The sequence below is a fragment of the Bubalus kerabau genome, chromosome 13, assembly GCF_029407905.1.
Source record: "Bubalus kerabau isolate K-KA32 ecotype Philippines breed swamp buffalo chromosome 13, PCC_UOA_SB_1v2, whole genome shotgun sequence".
Taxonomy (NCBI): Eukaryota; Metazoa; Chordata; class Mammalia; order Artiodactyla; family Bovidae; genus Bubalus; species Bubalus kerabau.
The window spans coordinates 39,834,495-39,849,234 of NC_073636.1; the positions used below are offsets into that span (position 1 = coordinate 39,834,495).

Below are 14,740 nucleotides of genomic sequence, written 5' to 3' on the forward strand. Positions count from 1 at the left end.
TCAGTCTTGGGGTTTGAATTGAGACCCGGCTCCGGGAATGGGTTCATTAACTGTGGGGCTTCGGCCTCCGTAATCAACCTTCCAAGCTGCAGTTCTGTTCTTGTCCTGGGCATGACCTTAGCCTTCTTCCTAAGGTGGGCATTAGACAGGTCAATGTTTGCACAGCCCCAAGCGTGGTGGAGATAGTTCCAATTATTCCTGTTGTACTGCATTCTGGCCCATGAGAGCCTGTGTCCGTGATAGCATCTGTCAGAAACTTGGAGCATTCAGCTCTCGTTATAGTCATTTATCGGCCATCCCTTCTTTGCCCTGAGCTGATGCAGTGCAATAGGAATTCACATGTGTCAGCACTCGGGTTTACCCAGGGCTCCTCCATGTAGATGTGAGAGTGACCCTGATTTATGGGTAGTGATGAGTCCTGTGGTACCCCAGGTCTTGGGTGAGCCTTTTTAATTCCCTGGATGGTCACAGTGTTTCCAGTGAGTGAAATTGCTTCATGGAGAGGCAGCAGAGAGAAAACACAGGCTCTGTTTCTCACCGCTGGAGGAGGTCACCACGGGCATGCATTTTGCAGATTGTTGAGCAGAAACGTTAACATGTGAACGCCCGGGCTGGTGATGCTGGCGGATGAACACCGCCTCTGAAGCATACTTCACATGCAAGAAATGTATTTTCTTATTTTTTGCCTGAGCCAAGCAGCATGTGGGTCTTAGTTCCCCAACCAGGAATTGAACTTGTGCCCTCTGCCTTGGAAGTGCAGAGTCTTAACCCCTGGATATCCAGGGAAGTCCCAAAAAGTGTATTTTCTGTAGTCTATCAAATTATTTATAAGAAGTCCCCCACATTATATCTGCACAGGATTCTGTTCTCTGGCAGTTTCTCAACCTCAGCACTAATAGCATTACAGCTGGCTAGTCCTTTGCTGTGGAAACATCCCACTTCCTCTAGGAAGTTTATCGGCATCCGGATGCATGCTCTTTGCACGCCCACCCTCCAGTCATGAGCTTGAAAGATGTCTCCAGACAGTGCCAGACTTCCCTGGGAGGCAGAGTCACCGCTAGTTGAGAATCTCTGTCGTAATAAAACAGTACGGACTGACCATTTTTTTGGTCAGATATTAATTAGATGTATTTATTCAATGTACAGCGATTGAGCACATTTAAGTCACACTGAAGACGGAGAAGGACAAGTTGTTCCTTGCTCCAGTTGGTTTTGGTCACTATGTTTTGGTTAATTTGCACAGAAAGCAATAGGAAGGAAGACACAAAGGAGAAACATCGTAAGTAGACACTTAGGCAAATGTTTTATTCTGTCACTTGCTGAAAAGTTAAACCCTTTAAAAAAAAAAAAAGACTGTTTTATTGCACGTGTGTGCATGCTCAGTCTTGTCCGACTCTTTGCCACCCTATGGACTGTAGCCCAGTAGGCTCCTCTGTCCATGGGATTCCCCTGGCAAAAATGCTGGACTGGGTTGCCCACTCCAGTAGATCCAGGGGATCTTCCCGACCCAGGGATCAAGCCTGCCTCTCCTGCATTGAGGCGGGTTCTTTACCGCTGAGCCACCAGGGAAGCCCCATTTTATTGCTTGCATTAAGGCAAATCATGGAAATGGGAAAACAATCTCCCCTGTGTTCACTGACTCGGACATTCATCCTGATATTGTGAGTTAGGGTCGGCCTCTGATGAGGGCAGTGGGGAGGAGCCCTCCCACTGTAGAATTCCAGAAACACCCACCTCACTTCCCCTGCATGGCTGTTTGCTAATAAAAGCAGCAAGTAGGACATGAAAGGGAGAAATGTGGCTAAAAATACCCCGTCTGTGCCCCCCTTTCTTCCTACTCCAGGGAGGATGTACGGAGCAGATGACTTTTTGCCAGTCCTGACCTATGTCATAGCACAATGTGACATGCTGGAGCTAGACACAGAGGTCGAGTACATGATGGAGCTTCTGGATCCGTCCCTGCTACATGGAGAAGGTAGCAGGCTTTTGGAGAAGTGGGAGGAACTGGGTGCTTTCCTTCAGTTTTATTTTCTTTTCTTTGTAAATTGAAGCAGAGTTTGCAGAACATGAGATAACCATTTGAAAATGAGCAATGCAATAGCCCTTAGTACATTCATGGTTAAACTAAAATTAACTATTGTAAAGTGACAATTCTGTAGCGTTGAGTCCAGTTGCAATTTGGGGCAATCCTCCAACTCTTTTCAGCTCCAAAACATTTTCATCCCTCCAAATAAAACCTCAGATCCACCTGGCACTTACATGGGTGCTTCTTGACATATTCAGGGTTAATGGCCATTTTAGTTTTGTTCATTTATGAGAAGGTACTGACTTTTCCAGATTACAGAGGTCGTAGTGTTGGCCGCAGAAAATTTGGAAAAGTCGGAAAAACACACAAAACAATGCAACCCTGCCGTAATTATACTTCACCGAGATTGCTTAGTTGCAGTAAAAAAAAAAAATATATATATATATATATATATATATATATATATATACACACCATTCAGTAGAATCAGGGCCATTTTTTAAAAGAAATGGTTTCTTTGATTTCACAGGGAAGCTGTAAAGTTTTGCTGCAGAATGTTTCCACTGCCAGAACAACTGCCCACTGTGTGTCTGTGAATCGGACAAAGGCCTATCTTTTGTTTTCATCTTTATTTTTTAAATTTGATTTTCAAGGTGATAATGGCATCAGTGATTTCCTTTTCTTAAAAAAAAAAAAAAGATAGCACCTGCTCATCATTAACATAAAACCACAGTGGAGTAAAAAAATCTGGGCGATTTGCTTTCAACTTACTTTGTCAGTTCAGCCATCCTCCTCCTGTCTGCCTCATTGCAACACGTCTTCACAGGAATCCCTCTCCTTACACAAGGGTTAGGTATTTTATCATGGAAATAATTAGGGTGTTTGTCACCGTGGTGCACAGGCCTGAAATAACGAGGACTCTTGTATGAGCTTGTCTTAAAGGGGATCAGATCAGAGCTTGTTCGGCCTGTGTGTCCTGACAGTTCATTTCATGTGTCTCAGCCCAGATGGACTCTGAGTGATGAATTGGCACCTAACATTTTTTCCTCTAGTGAGTTTTAGTCTGGGCTTGAGTAAAAAGGTCCATCCACATGCTGATGGGATTCCCCAGGGAATGTATCATCCCGGGATTTTCCCTGGAGGAGACAGCAGTGCAGTCCCCCCGCCCCAAACGTGTGCATTAGTTCCCTTGGTCCCCAGGGCCTGGCTCTGGGTCAGAGGGTCTGACCTCCAGGGAGCCCTGTGGTCCCTCTCTACCCCTGCAGGGACCCGCTGACTCAGGACCAGTGATGAGTATGTTTCACCCATCCCTTTACCTCTTCCCAGTTTATCTCCCCTCATTAATATAAACTGATGCTGAGGCCGGACCCTCCAGGATAAACTGCCCAGACCCTGCCCGGAGCCTTCCTCCCCGGCTCTGCCCTGGGGTTCCCAGGAGGGAGGGAGCACGTGGCTTTGTCCAGGGACCAGGAGGAGACATACATTCATCTCCGTGCCCTTCTTTTCTTTCTTCCACGGCATTATTATTATAATTGTGTATGCATTGAGGATTTTTTTGAGCTTCAGTCATGTTTAATTCTAGTAATAAGTGTGCTGAACTCTTGGGGCTTTGGGGAAAGGGCATGTCAGCCTCCCTCAGAAAATTACCATTCTGTTGCTGACAGTGTGTACTTGGGACAAACACGTGCTTACATCCTGTGACCTGAGGATGGAGACAGCCACTTCCTGTCACCTTTCCCAGCATTACTCCAGAGTGAGGCACTGCCCAGGGTACTGTGTCAGTGACAGGTGGGCAGGTCCTCACCTCCGGGAATCACAGAGAAAGACAAGGACGCAGCTACAAAACACACAGAGCAGTCAGTCAAGTCAGGGTTTCACTGGAGCCCGCCTTCACTCAGCCGTGTCCTGGCTTCTTGGGCTCCTTGCTGGGAGGACCGGGCGGCCCTGTCAGGCTGGCAGACCAGGAGGAGACACATGGCTGGTCCTGCCCTGCATCCTGCCCCACTGCCCAAAGCACAGCCCACGCCAGTTTTCTGCTGTTTAAGCAGGTAATTTCATTTACACAAAAGACATCATAGAATCCCTTTGACGTGCACAGCCCTAGGGGCAGGGTTAGTTTTGCTGAAATTTAAACCTTAACTTTAATTGCATTCACATGTTTCCAAGTGTGGTCAGTTTAGTGCTTCCAGCATTTGGAGTTTTCTCCTTAGTGGCCTGAACTTTGAGCCATGGAGTGAAAAATTTGACATTCAAAGGAAACCAACCCCTCCCCAACTCAACAGTCATGGTCCCTCCAAGTCCGAGCTCCAATTCTGACACCTCCACAAGCCTCTCTTGAGTCCTTAGGTCCACATTGGTTTTTTCTGAAATCCTCTGTGTCACATTTAAATTCCATACCACTGAGTTTCTCACTCAATCATGTGATTTGTTCATGGGTAAAATATTTAGTAAAACTCAGCCACTCGAAACTCTCTACTGTGTACCATGGGGGCTGCCCTAGGAAGCTTATAGCTGAGTGGTAAATCTGCTAAATTAAGATGACTCTGAACAAAAAGGCTGACCTACAATGGATACACAGAAGGTATGCTGCTCAGAGTGGGTGAGAGGATGCTACAGTAAGTGATAACCTCCAGGGACGTCCCTGGTGGTCCAGTGGTTAGGACTTAAGCTTCCAATGCAGGGGATGCAACTTCGATCCCTGGTTGGGGAGCTAAGCTCCTACACGCCTCCCTGCCAAAAAACCAAATCATAAAACAGAAGCAATATTGTAACAAACTCAGAAAAGACTTTTAAAATGGTCCACATCAAAAAACCTTAAAAAAAAAAAAAAAAAAAAAAGACCCCCAAATCTCTGCCAGTGACCTGAAAACCACAAAACTGTTTCTCAGATTCCACGTCCAGTATGACTTAGGGGGGCGTTCAACTGGTTTCCTAGATGGTGGACCACCTGCCATCTTGAGTGTTGCCACTTGTTGACCAGAGAGAAAGTTCTTGTGTTAACTTAGGGTCTTGTGTTAACACTCAGTACTTTGGTGGTGGAAGTGACACTTGGCAGACAAAGCTCATTTAACCACAGCTAACTTCTGGTCCCTGCATGAATAACAGGCCAGTATCCGTTTTCTTTTCATGTATTTATGGAGCAGGGACTCAGATTCTAATTTTTACAAATCCAGCCGGGCTCTGTACCTGGCTCAAGGTGGAGATTCAACAGGTATTTGGACCAAGAATGTCTCTCAGTCCACAACGTGCCTTGTCCAGTTGCGGAGAGAAAAGTGAAGTCGCTCAGTCGTGTCCGACTCTGCAACCCCATGGACTGTAGCTTACCAGGCTCCCGTTGCGGAGTTTGTAATAAACATCTAGTGCGCCCTCTAGTGTTTCTCCAGCGAAGAGCTTTACAAGTTCCAGAAAGGCACCTCCATGTATTGGGTTAGCCAAAAAGTTCTTTCCGGTTTTCCTGTAATATCTTATAGGAAAACCAGAATGAACTTATTGGACAACCCTATAGTTTAGGACCAACCTGTGAACACATTTACATGCCTTTCGGAGTATTGTAAGTGTTTTTAACACTCCCTCAGACATAAGAGGACTTTCCTGGTGGCTCAGCTGGTAAAGAATCTGCCTGCGATGTGGGAGACCCCGGGTTCAATTCCTGGGTCAGGAAGATCCCCTGGAGAAGGGAAAGTCTACTTACTCCAGTATTCTTGCCTGGAGAATCCTCGTGGACAGAGGAGCCTGGTGGGCTACAGTCCATGGGGTCGCAAACAGTTATACACAACTGAGCAACTCAGCACAGCACAAACATAGGAAATCATTCCCAAATGCTCTGGCAAAAGGGGCGTCACTTCCTTTTCCTTGTAAATTAACCTTTTCCCAAATGTCCTGTTCTGTGAGTCCCTATGTAAGGGTAAGAAAGGGAAACACGAGGGAGAGGTTCTTTTGAAAAACCCATATTATTGTAAGCACACTTGTATGTTGTGTATTTCTTTCAAAGTGTATATTTCACTTAAAATTTAGAATATATGATTTCTTAAATGAGAAGCTTCAAAGCAGGTGTTGCTGGGAGGTGTGTGGACTCCTGTTCCTACCGGAAGGTGTTCTGACCTCAGCAGTGGACCCCGCCGCCCTCACAAGCCACCACCCCCTCCCTCTCAATAGGTCAGGCTCCAGAGCTCTGACCTTTTCTGGAAAAGCATTTTCACAGTTGCACTTCGGTTGATTCTGTGAGTCTCAGCTTTGGAATGGAAATTCCATCAATGAAAGCAGGGCCTGGTCCTCAGTCCCCAGGCAGTGGCTCAGGCCTGGGTTAGCTGCACATCCGTGGGGAGGAATGCAGGAATGGATGGAAGAGGATTCTCTTGCTCAAAAAGAAAAATAAATTAAAAATGCATGTGGAAGAGAAGGGGCAAGGTGGAGCCTGACCTCCAACTCTGTGGTCACCCTCCTGTGGTCCCCAGAGGTGAACCCCTGGAGAACTCACTCTGTCTACCCTTTCCAGGAGGCTATTACCTGACGAGCGCCTACGGGGCCCTCTCCCTGATAAAGAACTTCCAGGAAGAGCAGGCGGCGCGGCTACTCAGCTCTGAGGCCAGGGACACCCTGAGGCAGTGGCACAAGCGCAGGACCACCAACCGGACCGTCCCCTCGGTGGATGACTTTCAGGTGCGTGGCCAGCAGCCGGGGTGGGCCCAGCTGCTTCCTCACGGCCCATGCGGCTCAGGGACATCCCCCACTCCCCCTCCCGCCCCACTTTGTCTGATCATCCAGTGGAAAGGGGATATTTTAAACCACCTTCTGACCTTGTTGTTTCACTTCTCTCTTTTCCTTAGAAGAGAGAGAGGAAGAGAGAGAGAGAGAGAGAGAGAGAGAGAGTGTGTGTGTGTGTGTGTGTGTGTGTGTGTGTGCATGTGGATTTGGCCCAAGTTTTGCTGCCCTTAAGGAAATATCAGATGAGGGCAGGATTTCCTCCTGAAGGTTCAGCGTGGATACTGAGCACCTGGGCACTCAGGAAGCCTACAGGAAGGATGCTTTTGGCACAGGTGGCAAATAGGTGACCTGCCATATGGAAACAGCCCTGTGAGGCCCTGCACTTGACCTGGCCTCTCTGAGAAGACGGAGGGGTGCAGTGACCCCATTCCTTTTTCCTTTCCCTGTCCCCTCCCCCCAAAACAGAAGACCCTAGGGTCTCAGCGGCAGTGTCAGCTCTGGCAGCCTGGTAGGGCCAGAGCTGAAGCATGAGCATCTGAGCCCAATCTTCTGAATCCATCCAGAATTTTCTCTGTGCATGAATAGGTGCTGGGAAGGTGGGGTTCCTTTGGTGCATGCTTCCTGGAGAGGAGAGGCTGGTTGAGGCTGTAGAAATCTTGACCAACACAGGATCACTTCATGGGCTTACAGTCTATGAAATGATGAGCGAGTCTGCATAGGTCTTCGAATACAATTTCAAAAGCTTCCAGCAGAACTGTAAACCCCAGACTGAGTCCATGTGGTAAATTCCCAAGCAGGCCAGATTTGTCTCTGTGTCCCAATTCACTTTCCTTGCCCTTTTTGCCTTTTTAATGCTCTGAAAACACTCAAAAGGTACATTTGGTTTAAAGGAGCCTGTGTGGAAAGGCAGGGTCAGCAAGGTGTTCTTGAGGATAGCCGTGCTCCCAGAAAATTCCTTCCCAAGCACATAAATCTAAAGGGCAAGAAGGCATCCTGTGCACCCGCCCACCCCTGGGATGGTTGAAGAACATCCAGGTGTTAAGGGATTTAGCATTCACGGGCCCTTGGGATGCAGTGATTGTCAGCCATCTAGGCAGTGGTTCCTGAGGCTGCCCAGCCTCTAAGGAGAATCATGGAAAGAGGGCAGGAGAAAAGGAAAATGCATGTCCTTCCAATTCCCACCTTCCCCCAGTCCCCTGTCTCTATCTGGAGCTTCTTGACCAGAGACGCCCCCCGGAGTCCACGGAGCCCTTGTCTCACGCACACCCCTCCCCACAGGCCTCGCTCACCTTGCAGACGGACATCTTCTTAGAATAGGCCCAAGACGGGGATTGTCGGCACTCAGCTTGGCTGTAGGAGCAAAGCCAGGAAGCGAGGCTACACTCGGAACACCTAAGTCAGGCTCACAGACACACGCGTCTGCTCACCCTGGAGTGGCAGCACCTCACCTCATGGGCAAGAGGCTGGAATGCTGGCCCTGCCACTCGCCTGCTGTGTGGCCTTGGGCAAGTTACCTAGCCTCTCTGTACCTCAGTTTCTTCCCTGGTCAAATGGGGATAGTGTAGGCCTCCTCCACAAAGTCCTCTCCAGGAGTCAGTGAGTGAATGCACACCAGGCGTGTGGACCACGTGTGCTGGGGGTGGGGCGCAGGAGGAGAGAGGAGGGGTAAGTAAAACAGGGCAGGTGTGTACTCAGAGGTGCCCTGAAACGTTCTGGTTCAGAGCCTCGACTTTATCATTCATGTGCAGAGTGCACTGTCCTTCCTGAGAGAGGTCTTTTTTCCATCAGCCCAGGAAACCCTAGGGGAACCACATGGGACCCAGGCAGAGGGCTTCACTCCCCTTCATGCCTGAGTAGGGTGGCCATGTTTTGAAAAGGAAGATGTATTTATTACCTTTCTGAAAATCTGATGTAACAGGGCCTCCCCTATAACCCCCACTCCTGAAGAAGTGGAACTGAAGAATAATTCGGGGCCACAGACTCTGGGAGAATTGGGCAGGAGGCTGGGACACCCTGTCCCTGGTCAGGACCCCAGTCTGTCCTGTGATGCCGCTCGCCTGGCACTGCTTATGACACGGGGCCTGCCAACACCCCCCACCCCCACCCCGACACCTCCCATTTCCACATGGCAGCACCCTGCACCCAGTCAGCGCATCTCCCAAGTCTTTCCATAGAATCCATGTCTCCCCCCACCCCCCCAACTTTTCCACAGGGCATTCAGAGCCGCCTGGAGCCTTGCATTGGCTTCAGTGGTGTGAAATTGCCCTTAGGGGAGGGGAATGATGGTCAGCTGTCTGCAGTAACACCAGAGCCCCTGCTTAGGCTTTGTGAAAGGCAGTCCAAAGCCAACAGGGCCTGTGTCCTCACGTTATGTGTCTTGCCCTGCTATTCTGGTTCAGGCTCTTCTGCCCTTTGGTTTGATTTTCAAACTGGGAATAAACCCAGCATCAGTTCTAGTTGACACTCTTTTTTTGGCTTGTGAACAACAGAAATTTATTTCTCACAATTTTGGAGGCTAGAGGGACAAGATTGGGGTAGCAGTGAGTTGACACTCTACCAGGAATTTCTCAGCCCAGCTTTATGAAAGGGACTGAAAGAGCAGGGTTGAACAGACTTCCTGCTTCTGACATTTGAGATGAATTACAGGGCTTCCCTGGTGGCTCGTTGGTAAAGAATCCGCCTGCCAATACAGGAAACGCGGGTACGATCCCTGGGTTGGAAAGATCCCCTGGAGAAGGGAATGGCAACCCACTCCAGTATTCTGGCCTGGAGAATCCCGTGGACAGAGGAGCCTGGCGGGCTACAGTCCATGGGGTTGCAAGAGTCGGACACGACTGAGCGACTAAACAACAACAGTAGAGCAACCCAGACCGCACAGTGTGCTCGCCACTGTCCCGCCTGGGATCAGCCCCCTTCCCGACCTGGGGGCCTCGTGTCCTGACACCGGACGTCCCGGTGAGGCTCACCTGCCAGCCCTCTCCTTGGCATCCCACGGGTTCACCTGTGCCGTCTCTCTTCCTCTTCTGACTCTGTACTCCCCAAATCTCTTTCCCGCCCCCCCTGCAGAATTACCTCCGGGTTGCATTCCAGGAGGTCAACAGTGGCTGCACTGGAAAGACCCTCCTCGTGAGGCCGTACGTCACCACTGAAGACGTGTGTCAGCTTTGTGCCGAGAAGTTCAAGGTGGCCGAGCCCCAGGAGTACAGCCTCTTCCTCTTTGTGGACGAAACGTGGCAGCAGCTCGCAGAGGACACGTACCCACAGAAGATCAAGGCCGAGCTGCACAGCCGGCCACAGCCCCACGTCTTCCACTTTGTCTACAAGCGCATCAAGAAGGATCCTTATGGCATCATCTTCCAGAACGGGGAGGAAGACCTCAGCACCTCCTAGGGGACTCACAAGGCTTCCCAGTGGTGCATCCAAAGAGGGAGACTTAGGAACCTGGCCTCTGGCGTCCACGGGCTTGTGCAGTCACCTCCTTGAGGACCCATGACTGAGCCATCCACAGGCCCACTTGGCCAAGGGCATCTTTAACCACGACTCCCCAGCGAGCTTGCTGAGGTTCAGCAAAGAGGAGGACCTGTCCTTCAGAGGTGGAGAGTTGCATCCAATGGTTCAAGTGTCCCCGGATAGCTTGCTGCCTACCCCTCAGCCAGGTTTCGGGTTGGCTCACGTGTGCGTATATGAACTGAATAAACATTTAAGAACCAGCTCCTCTCGAGTTAAGCAGCAGGCGTTTGACAAGACTGTCCGATGCAGCGCATCAAGGACCTCTCAGTTCTGTGGATGCCTTCATCCACCCTTCCTTCCTTCCTTTTTTTTTTTTTTTACAAAGAGCCTTTGTGTTTTTATATATTTCATAGAAGATTTTATAGCAGTTGCAGGTAAACTGTCAGGATTGGTTTTTAAAATATTTTTGTAACTTTTAAGATATTCTATAATTATGCATGTGATTTTAACATTGATGCAAACAAAGAAATCTCTTGCTGGATTTGAGAGTATTGCATTTTAAAAGTCTCTCTTCCGTAACTGGATGTTTCGGCCACTCTGTGGGGAGAGACGGCTGGGCTTCTTACAGCGATGTATTTCTGACACTGGCCGCAGGGTGCCTTTGGGGATCTGATGTACTGTTGTTACCTTGTTCACGCTCAGTGCTATCGTGTTGTTTTGTGTTTTCACCAAGTGATGCTGACGATCAGGAGAGAAATGAATGTAGAGAGAGACTGAGAGGGAAATACAGACTCTTAACAGAAGACTAAGGAGTGGAGCCTGCTGGTTCAGGCTCCTTACAGGAAGTGGGAAAAGGAGATAGAAGGAACCACCTATGCCGAAAATACTGTAAATATGCAGTGAGGTTTGCAAAATCTGTCCCATGTTATTTGCTTTTGGAAGCAATTTTGAAAACCCCACGAGGGAAAAAAAAAAAAAATTAGAGCAACAGTTTTTTTTTCCCCCTTTGCCACATAAATCAAAACTAACAGCATCAAATTCTATGGGGCAGAAACCACATAATGTGAGTTTCATCGAGTTAAATAAATACCTTTTGGAAAGGAGTTTGCCGATGCACCAAAAAAGCCTGTCTGTGTTGTAGGAATGTGTGGTGAAGTTCAATTTCTGTTTTATGAAACCTGTTTGGGTGGGGGTCTGGGGGTTGCACAGAGAATGAGTTCTTGTATTCGTGTCACACAGGTAGTTATGGAAATATGTTATTGTACTGTGTAAAGATGCCCAGTCATCTGATTTGTTTGGCTTTCTACTTTGTACCTTTTCAAGCTTTTGCTATACATCTGGAACCCTCAACACATACTGTGTTGTACTTCCTTTTGTAAATGATTTTTAATGGAGTTTTGCAGATAACTCTTTGTAATACTGTACGATAATTCATGTGTGAAAATAATTCTTGCAATATCCTCACGTTGTCTCTTTTTCTTTGGGAAGCGGAGTGTAATGATGTACCACAGAGTGTTAGTAAAACTGGAATCCGTGCTGGTGTTTGTGGTTAGATAATCCTCAGACAGGAAACAGAAAAGTTGATTTTTTTTTTTTTTTAGCCAGCTCATATTCTGATAGGAGGCAAAAATCCAGCGGCAGAAGGAAAAGATGGTCTTCTAACCTGAAAGGATTTGGCGTTTCTGGGAGCTCTGCAGACACTCCTCTCCCCACTCTACTCCCTCTCTCCCCAACCCCTGCTGCCCAGGTCTTATGTAACCTCTAAAGTGCCCAGGCTGAGAGTTTAGGGTTGTTGCAAAACCAACATCACAGAAGCTGCCCTGTTCCTGCTGCTTGGAGCCAAGCCTGGCAGAGAGCAATGGCACGATAAGTCCTTGTTGAAGGAACGAACTTTCTAACCCAGCAGTAGGATGAGCACTTTAAGATCAGAGCTATAGCTGAGCGGACTGCCTGCTTTGTATATTTATAATGAATTCCAAATGACAGTTTGGTCCTGATGGTTGTGAGAGCGTCAGCTCTCCTTATCTTCAGAAGTCGGTACACTGCTGATTTCACGAGGGTCACAGTGTCTGAATGGGGGACAGCTGGAGTAAACTTCAGTGAGATCAAAATAGGACGCTGGTGTGAGCAGAAGAAAACATCACAAGACAGCTCCTGGTTTTGTCCTTGGGCAATGTTTCCATGCTAACATGACAGCATCACATGTCTCCTCACTTTTTTTTCCCCAACTCTGACAGTTCTCACTTCTCAAATTGCCAGGAAACAGATTTTGCTGCAGTTTGGAAGGAGTCAGAGGAGAATAAAAATATACATGCTGGGTAGAGGGAGAGGAAAATGTATTTCCAAATCTAAAAATATAAAAGTTGAATGCCAGCCAGAGGAAAGGAATTTTTTTTTTTTTTTAACGTTACATGCGCTGCCAAGTATTCTCTCCTCGCGGGACAGAGAATAGAAATAGAAACTGTTCATGTAGTTCAGTACTGTGTGGAAGTTACAACTTTAGATCTGTAAGGAAACACAGAAGGCAGGAAACCCAGCCATGAATGCGTTCATTCATAAATGCGGCTTCGCGTCCGCTGGGCAGCTCTTCCCTTCATCTTTAAGAGTCTGGAAATGAGAGAGCGCTCTGACAGTCTTCAGCACTGCCCACTTACTCCCCCAAAGGTCTGAGAAGGAAAGGTTACGTACATGGACACAGCTATTTTCATCGCCTGGCAGTATCTGATGGTAAAAATCCTAAAAAGTAATCATTTTCCAAGTTGTGTTCATGATGGTGAATTTGAGAGCAAAAGTTGTTGTTCATTTAGTGAGCCCTGATCAACTTGGACATAGTGGAAAGTTCACAAAACATGGCAGAATCCTAAACGGATCGTAGAAAAATAGAAGAGATAGACGGAGGAAGATCTGGTGGTTGGTCTCAGAGAACATGTGCTTCGAAAAAATCGTCTCGCTCCAGCATGGAAGGATGGGTGGCAGGTGGGACCATCTCCCCCCTTGGAACAGTGACTTTGTGAGGAAGGTATGCAGGGGAAGTTTTATAGAAAAATTATTCAGAAAGATCTGGGCCAATATGTTTAATAAAGTGGTAGCCAGACCCCTGCTCAACAGGCAAGTCTGCAGGCGGGGGGCAGCTTTGATTGAAGTCAGCGGGGGGTTGGGGGGGCAGTTTCTTGTCTCGATGCTAATAATCTAACCTTCAAGAGTTGAAAGTTGCCTGAATTCTGAAATTCTGTATGTAGTAGGTAGACATTTAGAATATCATATGAATGGATCTGAGTATTTCCTTTGACCAAACACAACCGCTATAGCGTCTCCTGGACTCTGGCTCTCGGCCTGGATGGGAGGATACTCAGAGCCTGTGGACAAAGGCTGGGGGCTGGGGGTGTGGTGGGGGGTAAGGCCAGGCTCAGCTCAGTGTTGTGGTTTCCTCCAGGGCAGCATCTCTCAGCCCTGTGGCCCCTGGAGGTGAGAGAGGCATATACCTCTGCAGCCAGCCCTCCCTGGCATCCCTGGGGAAATGTCACCTCACACAGCTGAAAGCATTCTCACCACCCCCACCCCAGTTGAGCTCCACTCCTCCCCTCCCCACCCCAGGACCCTGAAGGGGAGGGGAGTTTAGTTTTTAATGAGCTGTGCAGGCTCTGACCATTCTCCTGGGCCTTTCCACACCATGCTTATCTAGTTGTACGAGAGATGCAGAGTGAGCCAAGCCCCTCTGCCAACACCCCGCCCCCTCTGCTCCCCCCCACTACCTCAGTCCCCAGGGCTCAGTTCTGCAGGTCCTTTTTTCCCATCAGGTTCTCGGCTTCCACTGCTTCTTCAGCTCACCTGCAGGCCTTTAAAAAAACCCCGATGGCCAAGTTGTCCAGACCATCAGAATCTCTGCACACAGGATCCACGCGGCAGCTTTTACTGAAATTTCCAAGGTGATTCCACTGGGGCTGAGAAATACCAGGCTAGAGCAAGACACAGGTCTTAGGACAGACACGCACCTGGGAGAGGTAAGACCTTGTCTACAGCCCCCAACAACTAATCAAGTATAAGTTCTTCATCTCATCTGCCTGATTTCAGCAAAAGACCATAGAAAATGTGCTCGTAACACGGTGCTGTTCCAGCAAATAGGAAGCAAGCCACATAAGTGAGTTTCAGTTTTCTAGTAGCCACGGTAAAGAGAGAAGAAAAACAAATGGGTGAAATCAATAGCACTATATTGCAGTATTACTAATAATTTATTTGATTTTAGTAATCTATTATATTTAACCCATGATATCCCAAATATAATAGTTCAACAATTAATCTAAAATCTTAGAGATATTTTACATTAATTTTTTTTCATTGTCTTCAAAATCTTTTGTGTACTGGGCACATATGTCACATCTTATTAGCCAGATGTCAAATGTTTAAGAGCCAAAATTGGCTCGTGGCTACAATATTGGAGAGCGCTGTTCTACCAAATTCACTAGGAACGATTTAAGAAGCTGAAAAATGTAGCTATAGATGCATATAAAATAAAATCACGTCCAGAGCATCTATCCACAAAACACACAACCATGCACACTG

At 47.9% G+C, this 14,740-nt stretch overlaps 1 protein-coding gene across 5 annotated transcripts in view; it reads left to right on the top strand.

Moving 5' to 3' along the window:
• RIN2 (Ras and Rab interactor 2) overlaps window positions 1-11,640 on the top strand; it is a 211,028-nt gene extending 199,388 nt beyond the window's left edge. For all 5 annotated transcript variants that reach the window (XM_055544095.1, XM_055544098.1, XM_055544097.1 and 2 more), the window contains 3 exons: window positions 1,844-1,975; window positions 6,522-6,685; window positions 9,797-11,640. In XM_055544095.1, the coding sequence (XP_055400070.1) occupies window positions 1,844-1,975; window positions 6,522-6,685; window positions 9,797-10,120 (620 nt within the window). In that variant the 3' untranslated portion in view covers window positions 10,121-11,640. The remainder of the gene's footprint in view (window positions 1-1,843; window positions 1,976-6,521; window positions 6,686-9,796) is intronic.
• The last annotated feature ends 3,100 nt before the right edge of the window (window positions 11,641-14,740 follow it).